At 41.9% G+C, this 15,855-nt stretch overlaps 1 protein-coding gene across 1 annotated transcript; it reads left to right on the forward strand.

Moving 5' to 3' along the window:
* The first annotated feature begins 6 nt into the window (after nucleotides 1–6).
* On the forward strand, nucleotides 7–1,410 carry KCNE5 (potassium voltage-gated channel subfamily E regulatory subunit 5). The gene has a single exon (XM_008072988.1). It carries the CDS (start codon nucleotides 91–93, stop codon nucleotides 517–519), a length of 429 nt encoding a protein of 142 aa, XP_008071179.1. The 5' UTR covers nucleotides 7–90; the 3' UTR covers nucleotides 520–1,410.
* The last annotated feature ends 14,445 nt before the right edge of the window (nucleotides 1,411–15,855 follow it).

Genomic DNA, 15,855 nt, shown 5'->3' on the forward strand with positions numbered 1-15,855 from the left:
GCCTGCTGGCCCTCTCGCCCGCTCGCTTTCCCTCAACTCGGGGGAAAGGTCAGCAGCGTCCTGGAGCCGCCGTGTCACTCCCCGACAGCCATGAACTGCAGCGAGAGCCAGCGGCTGCGAACCCTCCTGAGCCGCCTGCTGCTCGAGCTGCACCATCGGGGCAACGCCAGCGGCCTGGGCGCCGGCCCCGGCCCGAGCATGGGCATGGGGGTTGTGCCTGATCCCTTCGTGGGCCGCGAGGTGACCAGCGCCAAAGGCGACGACGCCTATCTCTACATCCTGCTCATCATGATCTTCTACGCCTGCCTGGCCGGGGGCCTCATCCTGGCCTACACCCGCTCCCGCAAGCTTGTCGAGGCCAAGGATGAGCCGGCCCAGGCCTGCGCTGAGCACGAATGGGTCCCGGGAGGTGCCCCAGCTGCCGACGCCGAGACTGCCTCGGGCTCCCCGGCCGAGGGCAGCCGCCAGCTCGCCCCCGGGGGGCTGTCTGCCCTCACCCAGGGCGCCGAGAGGGTCTAGAACCACAGCCCCAGCTTGCTGGCTCGCGCCCTCCTCAACTCGCTTAACCCTGGGCGCAGATCCTGCCCTTTCCCCCTTCCAGGAATCGCCTCGCCAGAGGCCCAGGCAATGATGAGAGGCCAGGAGACTTTGTCTGAAAGGCTCTGGAAGGAGAAGCACCACCCTGCCCACCCCTGGCCAGTTTCTCCCTCCTCACCCTCCATGCCTTCACCCCCAGCCCGCACATCCAACTGCACTAAACTGCCTCTGCTCTCTTGTCTTCAGCAGCCCCGACACCACGCTCCAACCCTCTGGGAAATGAATCCAACACGTCCAACACTTGGCACTGAACTGAAGCAACGAAGTTTATCAGAACTCTGGGCCGTCTATCTGGCAGCTGCTCCAAGGGCTGCCAGGGACTGCTCACTCTGCAGAGCCAACAGGCTCGCCACCATTGCCAGGCCACCTGCAGCAGCTCCAACTTCCTGTTGCCTTAGGGACCGAAACAAAGAAAATGAAGAGACCTCAGACATCCTTTCCCTTCTTCTCTCTTTCAGCATGTCGCTAGCAGGACACTAGGACCAGTCTGTGGGATATAATGAACTTAATGGGGACTGAAGGAGGAGGGGGCTCAAGGAGGAGGGGAAAGACCTATGACCCCAATTGTATGGTTTTCTTGCCTCTCCAGGTGTCATCCCAATGGTAACATGCTTGATTTTTAATAATTTTGCCATCTTTTGCCAAGGGTGACCATTACTGGGCGTGTTACTCCAATACTTCCAAACGCCTCTCTGATATTGATTCAGTTGTCATTACAGTATCTGCTTCATCCATGGAACACGAGTCTCAGATGTCCCCTGCTCTGTAACCCTGGGGAATGTCAGAGGCAGGTAATAAAGGTTGTTAAACAATTACCTAAGACTCTTCTCTCAAAGATCCCAGCCTTAAGACCCAGTACCATATAAAGAAGGAATACTTTTTTTTTTTTTGCTTTTGGAAATTATGTTTGGATTTGGGGGTTGGGTTGTTGTGATATTTATACCTATATACCAGTTCCAATCTTATAGGTATGACTGTGCATGAAGAAAAATTTGTATGGCTCAGTGGGGTTTTTCCCCCAAGAGTTTCAAAAGTTATACCTGCTTTATTACTTCTCCCTCCATTTTTCTTAATCCCGAGGCACTGTCAAATATCAAAATGCTAAATAAGAATGTCTCACTTTGCTTTTGCAGGCTTTCAGGATGCAATTTAAAAAAACTCTCAGGCCCATCCCATCACTTTTAGCTGTTATCAAAGCTAATTTTTTAGAAGCCACCTTAGTAACTCAAAAGAGTGGCTTATTAAAGGACAAGAAAGCCACCAAATAGTGTAAATTTTAAATCAGAGGAAAAACATTTAAACTGAGTAATCTTAACCAAAGTTAAAGAGATGTGTGTTCATAGATTTATTCTTCTTGTCTCAAGACAGTTGTTAGAAACTTGCCTACTTAGGACTGAAATGCTTATACTTGATGATGGCCGTTTGGGCTTCATCCAACACACATGAAATCACCTCTTAGAAGTAAGCCAATTTGCTTAAATACAGCTGGTTTCTCAGTAATAGCAGGGTAAAGATACTACCAGTCACTTAAATGCATTGACAATATACAAACCTCATTCAAGGGATTGGTTTTGACCTTTCAATCCAGCTGGTGTTTTACTGGCGCTATTATTAAGTTAAATGCACTTGCTTTCATTCCCAGGATTCACTCCTTCAAACTATACTGGCCTTACCCTATTGGCTTCTCCCCGTCTTAGTTCCAGCCCTAAGGTTGCCCCTTCTTCTTGAAGGTGGGGGCTAGGGATAGGGCAATAGTCCAAGGCAATGACATAAAGGGAAGGGAGCTGTGAGAGCCATCTTAGCCAGGCAAGGAGGCCTGAGGGGGATGTGGGGGAAGGGCATGATATATAGTGATACTGAAGACATCTGGGGGGAGGGAGGACAGTCCCCAGTCTCCTGTGTTATAAATACAACAATGTTGCTCATTTGCCTGGCATAAGAGGGACACAGAGCTATTTTGATGATGAAGCATAATCATTACTTTGGGTGTTGAAACTTTGTAAACGCATTTCTACCATTTTCTCATAGACATGTAAAAGAATATACTGCCAAAAACAAAGTAAAGGGAGCTGGGAGCTACTGGGGCGATGCCCATAATAGGCATTGAGAAGCCAGCTGTGGGAAACAAATCCCATGGCAAAATATTCCTGTTTTAAAAACATTTTATGATGGCTTAGGGTACCCATGAAGAACATGGCGGGAGAGTAGCTGTAGAACCCCCCCCCCCCCCAGAAAGGCAAGTGCAGTGGCCTGGGAAGAGCGACTAACTTTCCTTTCCAATCTTTTTTTTCAAATACTTTCAGTGTTGCAACCGTGTCCCAGATAATGAAATTTTTCAGATGTATGGACACTCAACTTTTTACCAACAAGTGGGAGAGTCGACAGCATTGAAATGATCATATTATGTCAATAAAAAGTAGAGAAAAGAAATATAAGGTGCTTGACCAACCCCCGATTTTTATCATGTATTCTCCAAATAGCACGAGATGACTATACAAACTGAGAAAATGTTAGCTTTGTCTTTAATGTGATTTCAAAGATGCTAAGTAATCTAATAGAGTGATTCTTTTTTCACCCCACCAAGTCTATTTTTCCCCGCTGCATAAGTAGATCCTGTTTCAATTCAGGTTCCAATCTTCGCTCCATAATAATAATGAAGTAGAAGACCCTGGATTTTTTACTTGTAACTTGAGACTTTCAACAAAGTAGGACTAGGAGATGTTTTGAGTTCCGATGTCTGAAAGGGCTCATAGGCAGCATGAAAATAAACGGAAGCTTTTCTTCCATTACCAACGTATTTCTGAGCTGTCGATTTTCCTTTTCTAGAGGGATATAAATGGGGTCTTTCATTTGTTTGTAGTTACCATCTTCTCCTTTTCAATTTGCCATTGCTCTTATAAACCCAAGATCCACACATAACTTGTATCAAAGAGAAAGGGGCCTGGGCTGCTTTCCAAACAATCTTGCCTGGCGGCTAAAGCAAATGCACCATGATGTCATGGAGAGAGCACAGAACCAGAAATCAGAATTGGGGTGTAGTCCTGGCTTTGTCAATTAACAAGCTTTGCTTCTCAGGGTGAGCGGCTTAACTTCTCCATACCCCAGTCTACACAGCTGTGGGGATTTGAGGATCAAGTGAGATAATGTATGGGAAACAGCTAGGAGAAGTATAACCACTCTAGAAGGATATATAACATGTTAACGTCTGTATTTTCCTTTTCCTTCCTTGGGGGAGTGCCTTTGGCAGTTGAACAGGGAAAGTGGGAGGAAGAGAACAATCTCTGCTATATAGAGTTGACTCTTATTGTTCAAAGAAGAGGATTATCGATGCTTAGGCACTAGCACTCAGATTTCTGAGCCTATCTTCCCCATTCTCATAATCTTGGCTGACTATGAAACTGTGCATAACTGTCTTACTATCCTGCTTCACTCCCCTTTACCTGCAGGCCCATGGGTGACAGTAACAATTTATTTATGGGGCTCTACCAGGACTGGAGTCTAAACTTTTGAAAACACACGTTCTCAGGGATTGGTAGAAGGCATAAGAGAAGAGAATGAAGGGCAAGAATCAGAGGTTGTGGTCTTTGTGAGGGAGGCGGGAGGAAGAGCAGTCTAGAATGCTCTGTGAAGGGAAGAGAGCATGGCTGAGGGACAACAAGCATGAATAGTTTAGATTGGTCAGTAGCCAGCCTAGGTGAACTTGAATGACTCCCCAAAAATGACTTGGGAAGAAGAAAGATGGGCAGGCACTTTTCGGCCCTTTTGTTACTTAATACAACCTATAGGCTGTCCAGGAAGACAAATAATGTGGTTAAGGCAACTCTTCTTTTGTGCTAGGCCACATAACATGGGACCAGGTAACCCAATCAGTCCCTATCTGCTGTGTTTTGAGAGAGGGCAGAGTTATAGTTGCAGCTGTGGCCTGTACCTCTTCCCCTGAAGAGACAGTGGCCAGAAAAGACAAGGAAATACCTCAGATACCTTTTTTAAAATTTGTAGTAAAATACACATAATTTAAAATTTACCATCTTAGCTATTTTTCAAATGTGTTTTCAGTAGTGTTAAGTACATTCACATCGTTGTACCATAGTGCTCTTTTAAGGCAGAGAAAAAGGCAAACAGCTAAATTTTTAAATATAGAAGTGGCAGAACTTAATCATTGCTTCAGATGACTCTCCCTCCAAGGGTATTCGCATTTTATAACAGATCATTATGACAAGGTAAAACTCAAGGAAAGAAACTCCATTTGTGGGGCTCAGCGGAATCTGGAAGGAGAGATACCTTGAGATGTCTACATGTGTTGGGAAGGGTACTAATGGGGGTGTGCTCTACTTCCCACAACTTCTTAAGTCCATTCTACTTGTACTGCCAGATGCTCTTGGAACCCTGAGGAGGACTGGGGTAGCCATGAATGAACGGATTGCCGTATGAATTTACTGAGTTGCAAAATACCTGACTCACAAGAGTTTATGAAAAACTTCAGGTCCCTGAAAAGACAAGGGGCTTCCCCTTGGCTCGTTTTAGGATCTAGATGTGATCTGATTGGAGCTGCAACTCCAGTAGGCCTGGTGAGAGAAGAATGGAGAAAAGAGATCTGTTAATTTTGATCCTCTTCTTTTAGGGCCACTCCTCTAGGGGCACTGTGGTCAGGACTGGCTCCTGGCAAAACTATGGGATTGGCATTCATTTCCCCTCCTTCCTGTTCCAAGCTTTCCCATGCCCCTCCAAGTCCAAGTCTTCCAAGACTGTTCCCTCCTTATTGCCAGGATTGAATAATCTTATTTGGTTACATTTAACATACTATTAATCCCAGCAATGATACAAGGAATATATGTCTGATGGTTACTTTCAGACACTGAGTGAGGGAGAAAGATATGAAGAGGGACTTGTCCAGGACACTCAAATCCGATAGGGGTAAGGCTGGCTCTGCCAGTCACAACATTGTGATTAGCTCCCTCAAGGACAGAACTTCAGATTCTTTTTTATCCACTGCGTCTGGGGAAGTTTGGAAGACTACAACCTTCAGCCAGTGGGAGGGCACTTGCATTTCCATGTGAGTCTCCTAGGGTGAGGGAGAAGATGAGATGGAGATGGGAGTAATTGGGATAGGTGGAAAGAGAGAGAAGCCCTTGGCTTATTTCCTAGTTAGCACTCTGTCCATTGGAAGGTTATACCTTAAGCAAACAGGACATTTAACGGAATGGCTAAGGGAAGAAATACCAGGATAGGTGCCCTGAGGACTGTAAGGATGGAATTCTCATCATTTTCCTGCCATCTACCTATAAGTCTGTGTCAAACCAAGGACATAGCCAAATGACAAACTCTGCTTGGAGAAAGCTACTCTGGAATCAGCTGAGTTAGTCTCCATCCTGTGTCCTGAGTAACTGGCATCATCCCTTAGAAGTTTGGACTGTCATTCTAGCAAGTCCATGTGGCTAGTCAGTTCAAGAGCCTCCACCCTTTGACTCTCTCCGTCACCTACTAAAGCAAAAGAGTGTAGTGCATAGGGCATAGGCTCTAGTGCCAAACTGTCTGAGTCTAAATCTATACTCTGTCTTTCATTAACTGAGTGACATTAAGGACGTTACTCGAAGCCTCCAAGCCTCCTGTCCCCATCTGTAAAATGGCTATAATAAATAGTACCTACCTCCCAGGTTGCTGTGAAGATTGAGGATTTAACATAGCATCTGGCCAAGGAGAAGGATTTGGTAATGGCAGCTACCATTCCATGCTTTCCTTTTATATTGACGTCTACTCTCCCCACAACTACCCCCTATTCTCCAGGGCCGTCAGCCTTCTTCAGGCTTCATTTGTCTCATTCCTGTCAGCAAAGAACACATGTCAGACTTGCCTACCTTAAAAATAACTCCCCCCCCCAACCTCTCCAGCTATTGTTCCATTCTTCTTTTCTCTTTCTGAGTAAGCTCCTCAAATGAATGGGCTGCACTTTGACTCTGCTTTCTCACCTTCCTATCTTGCCTCAATGTGTTGCAATAGGGTTTTCACTTCCACTATACCAATGAAACTGCTTTGTCCTGGTCTCCAATGACATGCATGTTGCCAAATTTAATGCTTAATTTTCAATCTTCATTCTTTATGACTACTTAGCAGTATTTAATGAAGTTGATCACTCTTTTCTTTAAACTTTTCTCTTGACTTACATAACATTTCAGTTTCCTGAATTGTCTCCTTCACTGACCCTTTTTTTCTCAGTTTCTTTTGCTGGCTCCTCCTCATCTCCTCAACTTCTCAATGTTGAACTGCCCATGACTCCATCCTGAGACCTCCTCTGACTCTTTCTCCCTTGGTGATGTTGACTAGTCCCAATTCCAACATGCTAAATATCATCCTTACATATACATACCATCTTTACAATGATTACTCCTAAATTAATATGTTTTTACCCTTGAAATCCTTACTCTGAGCACCAGACTTGTATGTCTAACTATCCACTTAACATCTTTACTTGGGTATCTAAACCTGTCTCAAAGTTAACATGTTCAAATAAGAGTTTTTGAGTTTCTTTCCCCAAAATTTGCTCTTCCATACGAGAAAGAAAAAGCAACTCTGGGCATGTGGAAATCAGTCTAATATCTACATCTAGGCCTCACTTTTGTTAGAAATTGACTTGGTGTTCACAGGCAGACCATGTTATTCTCCTGTTGGACATAAACAATCTCACAGAATGCAAATATCAGACAAGTATAATGACACAAGACAAAACATATCTTTGTGATCATGATGAAGTGAGACAAAACAGTAAGACCATTTCATAATGTTATATATGCACAAACATAAAGTTACCGAGAAACTCACAAAGTACCAAACATCCTCCTTTCCCAGCTAATTTGAGTGACGGTTACAAATTACAGTTTTAGTCTTTCTCTAGCATTCCCTCCTTCTTATGAGTTTTATTGAGATACCCAATCATAGAATTACCCTTTCTGATAATATCCATTTTTGTAAGTGGTATTACCACCAACCATTCATTTGCTTGTGCTAAAATAGGAGCCGTGTTGGTTCTGTTCTTTCTCTCACCCTCCCACATTCAATCTCGAAGCCAAATCCGTTGCATTCTACCTCTGCAAGGAACTCCACATATGACCACTTTGGACAATTTCCCATGCTAATCCATACTCCCACCATGTCTTACATTTCTTAGTTGGTATTCTTGCTGTTACCATTGCCTCCCCTGCAGTCAGTTCTTTATGCACCAGCCACAGCAATATCAAAGCATTAAAGCAGATCCATCCCTTCTCTACTGAAGGTCCTCCATTGGATTACCCATACAGTTAGAATACTATTTCAATTCCTACCATGGTCTCTAAGGCCTTTCATGATCTGACTCTTGCCAGCTTATCTAAACCTCATCTCCCCTTTGCTTAATAAATTCAAGTGACACACTAGTCTTCTTATGGTCTGTTTCTTGAACCCTCAAGTTCTTTTCTGCCTCAAAGCATTTGCATGTTCTGTTTCCTGCACCTGGATTGTTCTTTCCCCGCATCTTCTTATGACTGTTTCCTTCTTATCATTCATGTCTAAGGTCAAATGCCACCTTCTCAGTCCTTCCTTGACCATCCTTTCTATAGTTGCTCCGTCTCCCACCCCTACTCCATTATCTACCACATTGCCCCATATTCACTTCACAGTAGGAAGCAATGTCTACAATTACCATGTTTGTTTACTTACTGGTTTATTGCCAATCTTTCCCATATAGGTTGTAAGATTCATGAAGGCAGGAATTTTATGGTCAATTTTTAATTTGCTTTTATTTTTAAACCTTTTTAAAGGTATCATTGTTGTACAAAAAGGCTCACACATTTAAAGTGTATGATGTGATGGGTTTTGACATATGCATATACCTAAGAAACTATCAACAAAATGAAGATAATGAACCTATTCACCACTTCCAAAATTTTCTTTGTCATCTTTTGTGCCTCCCTCCTGCTGGCCCAGACAATCAATGATCTGCTTTATGTGTCTATAGATTATATTGCTGAGCAATTGTAGGAATGTATTACAGTGTATTTGTTCATTCACCTGTGGAATACTATCTGGGTTGTTTCCACTTTTTCACAACAATGAATAAAACTTCTATAAACATTTATGTGCAAGTCTTTGTGTGGACATATGTTGAATGCAAGGATTTTGTGTGTATAGGTCTTTGCAGCATCCCTCATGCCCAGGCACTTGTATAATATGCACAAAATATGTGGTGGTTAAATATCTGTTTAAGAAATAAATGAACCTTCCTTTTTAGCCCAGGGTCCATGGGCAGTTCCACTGTTCCTGTGCCTGTCCTAGAATCCTTCACTAGCCTACCATTTGTCCCATCCTGCCTTTCTAATCTGCAGCCCTCAGTGACCCCTTGAAGGTGGCTGTTTTCACTCTTGGCTTATTGGAAAAACCCTGCCCATTGGGTTCCCTGCCAGTGCATACTCTCTACCCTAAGCTGGCTTTTCTGGCTGTTCAACAATCCGTTCATTCCTCACTTGCTGACTCCCTATCACATTCCCTACAGCAGCTGCTCCAAACTTCCTGCCCTCTCCTCAAGCCCCCAGCCCCATCCCTCCCCCTCATTCTCAGGAGATGACTTCACCTCCTTCATTACTGGGAAGATTGAGGCCAACTGACGGGAGCTTCTTCGACTTCCATCGAGTCGGCTCCACACAGCCATCTCAAATGCTTCCGGCTCTCAGGAAGATGTGCTTGTTCACCTTGCCAAGGTTAAGCTGTCTGCCAGTGTGCTTGATCCTGGCCCCAACTTTAATGATATTATCAACAAAAACAACAACAAAGAAAATGTCCTTAGCTTTTGATATGGGCCACACACTGGGCTAAGCACTGAGAAAACGACTCTGACTTTTATTGAAAGCTATATCATTAACATGTTATTTCTCTTTTTTCTAATGTTAAAAACTCATTTTTTTTTGTTAAAGTATTGCAAGCACATAAATACTAAGCACTTTGTATGTGCTTTCTAATTTAATCTTTACAGCAAAGTTGTAGGGTAGTACTATCATTTTTTTAACGGATAAGGAGACTGAGGAGAAGAGAGGTTAAGTAACTTATTTTGGGTGATATAGCTAGTAAGTGGTAGAGCTAGGATTTGAGCTTTTGAACAAATGTTTAAATATAGAGATCTCTCTCCTTTATTCTTCTTTCTCCTCCCCCCTCCTTCCTTCATTTCTCTTTCTCTATCTCTCTCATTAAGAAATAAATGAACCTTCCTTTTTAGCTCAGATGTTCAGAAAGTTATCTTAATTCTACTCTCCACTCCCTAGTTTATGGCAAATGATCATCCTTGGCCAAAATATAAAGCAATTATAGAGAAAAAGTAAAATAAAGAGAAAGAGAGACACACAAAGGGAAAGACATGAAGGATTTTGCCTGACTAAGGAATTTGAACTTCATCCTGTAGACAATGATTCTCAAACTTTATTAAGTACGTCCTAGGGTACTTGTTAATAAGGAAGATTTCCAGGTTCCACCCTCAGATCTACTGGGTCAGTAGTTCTGGTGGTAGGCAAAAGTAGAAGCATAAAAGACAAGTTACAGTTAGGAGGCTGTGACAGTATTCTTTCTTTTTAATTTTTTTTATTTTAAAGATGTGGGATACAATTCAGGGTTAGGTATACAAATGTTCATTATGCAGGCACCCTTGCTGATGAGGTGTGTCCCCTCTTCCCCAGGCAGACTCCCACTACTGCCAATTCAGCTTCCCTGCCCCGCTCCCAGCAGTTTCCCACATCTGCCAATCCTTTTCTTATAGTATTATGATCACTGTTCAAGGTCCACTTATGAGTGAGAACATGTGATACTCAGGTCTTTGTTTCTGTGAAAGATCATTCAGTATTATAGACTCTAAGTTCATCCAGGTTGCTGTGAAGTTCATGATTTTGTTCTTCTTTATGGCTGTGTAATATTCTATTGTGTATATGTACCACAGTTTTTTGATCCAGTACTCTTTTGATGGACAGCACGGGTAGTTTCTTGTTCTTGCTACTGTGAACAATGCTGCAATACATATGTGTGCAAGTATTTTTTTTTTATAGAGTGATTCAGTTCTTCCAGGTATATTCCCATAGGGGACTGCGGGGTCATATAGAAGGTGTATTTTTAGATCTTTTAGGAATTGCCACACTGTTTTCCACAGAAGCTGTACTAGTTTACACTCCCACAACAGTGTAGAGGTGTTCCCTTTTTGCTGCATCCTCTCCAGCATCTGTTGTTTTTTGAGTTATTGATGATAGTCATCCTAACTGGAGTTAGGTGATATCTCAGTATAGTTTTAACTGTATTTCTTTGATGACTAGTGAGGCGGAGCGTTTTTTCATGTATCTGTTGGCTGCTCATAATGTCTTATTTTGAGAAGTGTCTATTCATATCTTTTGCCCACTTTGTAATGGGACTGTTTGTTTTTTTCTTTTTGGGATGTTTGAATTCCTTGTAGGTCCTAGATGTTAGGCCTTTGTCAGACATACAGTTGGCAAAAAATTTTTCCCAGTCTGTGGGCTGTCTCCCCACTCTCTTGATGGTTTCTTTGGCTTTGCAGAAGCTTGTCAGTTTGATGAGGTACCACTTGTCTATCTTATCTCTTATGGCATGGGCACTTGGGGTTTTGATCAGAAATTAGTTGCCAGTTCTGATTTCCATAAGGTGTCTCCTACATTTTCTAGGGCTCTTACAGTTTGAGGTTTTACATTTAGAGTTGATTTTTGTGTATGGTGATAGGTAGGGATCTTGTTTTAATCTTCTGCATGTGGTCAGCCAGTTTTTCCAGCACCATTTACTGAATAGGTTTTCCTCTCCCCAATGGTTGGTGGTGGAGGCTTTGTTGAAGATGAGTTGGTTGAGAAATTGAGGTTTTGCTTCTGGAATCTCTGTCCTGTTTCCTTGGTCTATATGCCTGTTCTTGTACCAATACCAGGCTGTCTTGATTATTGTAACTTTATAACAGAGTTTAAAGTCTGGGAGTGTGATATCTCTTGCATTTTTTTTCCTGAGGATTGTTTTGGTGATTCGTGGCTATTTATGCTTCTATATGAATTCCTGTATTGTCGTTTCCAGTTCTGAGAAGAATGCTGCTGGTAATTTAATGGGTATTGCGCTAGATCCGTAGATTGCCTTAGGTAGAATGAACATCTTAACAATGTTGATTCTTCCAATCCATGAGCATGGACTATTTTCCCACTTGTTTGTGTCATCTTTGATTTCTTTGAGCAGTATGTTTTGTAGTTTTAATTGTAAAGGTCTTTCACGTCTCTGGTTGGGAAGATGCCAAGGTATTTCATCACTGGCGTATAGAAATGTGATTGTCTTTTGCACATTTATTTTATACCCTGAGACTTTGCCAAAGTCCTTTTTCATTGCAAGGAGGTTTTTGATATATTCTCTTGGGTTTTTGAGGTATAGAATCATGTCGTCTGCAAAGAGAGATAATGCGACTTCCTCTTTTCCTATCTGGTTACCCTGATTGCCTTCGCTTTCCAGATTGCTCTAGCTAGGACTTCCAAAACTATGTTGAAAGGAGAGGTGCGAGTGGGCATCCTTGTCTTGTTCCAGTTTTCAGGAGAAAAGTTTTCCAATTCTGTCTGTTTAGCAGTATGCTGGCTGTGGGTTTCTCATAGTTGGCTCATACTATTTTGTGGTATGTTCTATCTATGCCTAGATGTTCAAAGACTTTTATCAAGAAAGGGTGCTGCATTTTGTCAAAAACTTTTTCCACGTCTAATGATATAATCATGTGGTTTTTGTTTTTACATCTATTGATGTATTTAATTATGTTTATGATCTTGCAGATGTTGAACCAGCCCTGCATCCCAGCGATGAAGCCTACTTGGTCATGGTGGATGATTTTTGAGATGCGTCATTGGATCCGATTTGCTAGGATCTTGTTGAGAATTTTAACATCTATGTTCATCAAGGATAGTTCTCTTTCTTTGTTGGATCTTTACCTGGTTTGGATATCAATGTGATGTTAGCTTTGCAAAGTGGTTTTGGGAGAGTTCCATCTTTCTTGATTGCCTGGAATACTTTCAATAGATTGGTATCAGTTCCTACTTGTATGATTTGTAGAACTCTGCTGGAAAGCCATCTGGTACAGGGCTTTTTTTGGTAGGTAGTTTTCTTATGACATAGTCAATTTCCTGGATTGTTATTAGTCTATTTAGGGTCTCAATTTCTTCTTGTTTCAATTTGGGGAGATTGTGTGGTGTCAGAAAGTCCTCCATTTCCTTTAGGTTTTCAAGTTTGTTTCCGCCTAAGTGTACATAGTAGTCTCTGATAATCTTTTGTATTTCTTCAGGGTCAGTTGTGACTTGATCCTTTGCATTTCTGATTGTGTTTATTTGGGCTTTTTCTTGGTCAGTCTATCTAAGGGACCATGAATCTTGCTTATCTTTTCAAAGAACCAGCTTTTTATTTTGTTGATTTTTGTATTGTCTTTTTGTCTGCTATGTCTCAAATTTGGACTCTTATTTTGGTTATCTGAATTCTTCTGCCGAAGTTAGGATTTTGGTAGTCTTGCTTTTCCAGCTCCCTTGGGTGATTTGTTAGGCTGTTAACTTGTGATCTTTCCATTTTCTTCATGTTTTTGTAGAGATATGAATTCCCTTATTACTACTGCTTTCATGGCATCCCAGAGATTTTTGGTGAGATGTTTCTTCATTTTCATTGGTTTCCAGGTATCTTTTAATCTCTGTTTTGATTTCCATGTTGACCCAGGAGTTGCTTAGCATCGTGCTGTTTAGTATCCATGTCTTTGTGGGTTTGGGGGGAACCTTGTTGGTGTCGATATTTATTTTTATTCCACTGTGATCTGAGAAGGTGCATGGCAGAATTTCAATCTTATAAAATCTATTTATGCTTGATTTATGGCCAAGGTTGTGATCGATCTTAGAGTACATTCCATGTGGTGATGAGTAGAATGTATATTCCATGGTTGTTGGGTGGAGTGTTCTGTAGGTATCAATTAAGTCAATTGCTGTGACAAAATTCTAGAGGAAAGCTGACTGGCCTGACTGGTGGTGGCAATGGAGGTAGAGAGATAAACTCAGATTTTTAAAAATTGTGATAAAATACACATAACATAAAAGTCACCATCAGAACCATTTAAAAATGTATAATTAAGTGCCACTTGGTGTGCAATCATCATTATTATCAATTCCAAAATATTTTTATCACTTTGATTGGAGAATTTTAAAAGGTAGAACTGGCAGAGTATAGATGGTGAATGAGAGGGAAGGGTCAAGCTCATTAGGGTTTTTAAAAAATTTTCTATCCCATGAGGATCCTAAAAGTCTTTTTTTTTGTAATTGGGTTTTGCTATGTTGCCCAGGGTGGTCTCAAACTCCTGGGCTCAAGTAATCCCCCTGCCTCAGTCTCCTAAGTAGCTGAGTTTACAGGTGCATGCCTCTACACCTAGCATCATTAGGTTTTGACAGAATAGTGATGTTGATAGTGGTGCTGTCCAGCAGAGATGAGTAATAAAATGTAGAATCTTTCAGGGGGCATAAATAAAGAAGATATAAAGGCAGTTATGGACATGATGAGTTTCTTAGAGCCCTTCAGGGGGAGATATGAAGCAACCAGTTGGAGTGGACCTGGAGTGTGGGTGTAAGTTAGGACCTCCAGGGGCCCAGACTATATGACAGCAAATACTTGCATGAAGCTTACTATTTGTCAGACACTGGTCCAGGTGCTCTATATGCATGAACTCAATGAATCCTCATGTTACAGATGAACAAACAGAGGCACAGAGAAACTTGCCAAATTTTCTAGCATGTGACAGAGGCGGGATTGACATTCAGGCGGACCGACTTGGGAGTCAGTGCTCATAGTCATTATGCTATGCTGTCTCTCACAGAGGCATTTCATCTTGAATCTAGGAGAGTGGAGGCAAGGTGGACGGCAGAGCCTTAAGGAAAATGCACATCTGTGGAAATAGGCCTCAGAGGAATCTATTGAAGAAAACAAAGAAGGACAGATAAGCAAGGTGACAGGAAAGTGGACCAATTGCAGAGGCAAAAGGAGAGGAGTGTTTCTGACCCTGCAGATGTGTTGCAATTGAAGGCCGAGAAAACATTTGATTTGTTGGTGACTATCACTGTCACCTTATCACTTCCCCACCTGGATAGTGGGGAAAAGGGAAGGCCAGAGAGAATGTGTTAAAGAGAAAGCTGGTGGTAGGAAGAAAGAGCAGCTAGTGTGAACTACCCTTTGAAGAATGTTAGAAATGAAGTAAAGGGAAAGATTATCAAGTGATAAATCTTTGGAAGGAATCAACATGGCATCTTGGATCATACAGACAGATCAGACTTCCTGTTCTGTCACTTACTTGCTCAGTGACCTTGGGTAAGTGATCCAACTTCTTGGAGCCTCAGTGTCCTCATGATAATAATATAGCTTATTATCTGAAAGTTTGAAGTGAGATAATGCATGTAAAATATACATAACTAGTTATTGTTATTAGTTGCTCAATAAATGCCTGTGAATGTACTTCAGTGATCTTGAGTATCCAGGGAATTCTGAAACCCAGTCTCCTCCTGATCTTTGAGATGGAGTTGCCAACTGCTATCAATAGCAGAAGTCCTCCTTGGGTCACCTCAAACTAGAACTGAGTTATGAAGGTTAAACTCTAACCAGACTAGCTTATTTAAGATAAATGGCCCTTCAACTCATTATCTTTCTGTACAGTGAAATGGGTAAAGCTTGTGTAAACTCTGTATGTGGTGACCAGAGCTTCTGTTTGAAGGAGAAATGACTAATCACAGACATCCCTGGCCTGGTTTCTCTAAGCACCTAAGGAAGCAAATAAAAGCCTAAAGCTTCTTGGCATTAGCTGTTTAAGGAGATTGGCCACGTGTAAGATGGAAAATTCTCTCCCTCTTCTTCTTCCTCTTCCTCTTTCTTCTCCTCCTTTCTCTCTCTCTCTCTCTCTCTCATTTGAAAACCTCCATAAATACCATATAAATATTATATCTTTAAAAAAAATACAATGCAATGCATGCTATGCCAAAACCCTCTTAAACTTGACCAAGTTTTTCTTTCAGGATTTGGAATGTTTTTAAGGATCTTGTTAAGACCTCAGAGTTCAGAAGCATCTGTTGTTCAGGTGTGTATCTTTATGAGCTGTAGATAAATTTTCAGAATGTGCACTGATCCTGAGTCATTCCTTGAAAACTGATTTAATTTTTTAAAAACTATCTTTTCTGCCACCTGTTTGTCCTCAAGATATAGTTAATGATGACCCAAAGA

This window comes from Carlito syrichta, unplaced genomic scaffold, assembly GCF_000164805.1.
Source record: "Carlito syrichta isolate Samal-C Ts95f unplaced genomic scaffold, Tarsius_syrichta-2.0.1 Scaffold315562, whole genome shotgun sequence".
NCBI classification, from domain to species: Eukaryota; Metazoa; Chordata; class Mammalia; order Primates; family Tarsiidae; genus Carlito; species Carlito syrichta.

What these genes read in the sequence shown, in the direction of transcription:
- KCNE5 (XM_008072988.1), top strand. Translation starts at nt 91, where the DNA reads ATGAACTGCAGCGAGAGCCAGCGGCTGCGAACCCTCCTGAGCCGCCTG.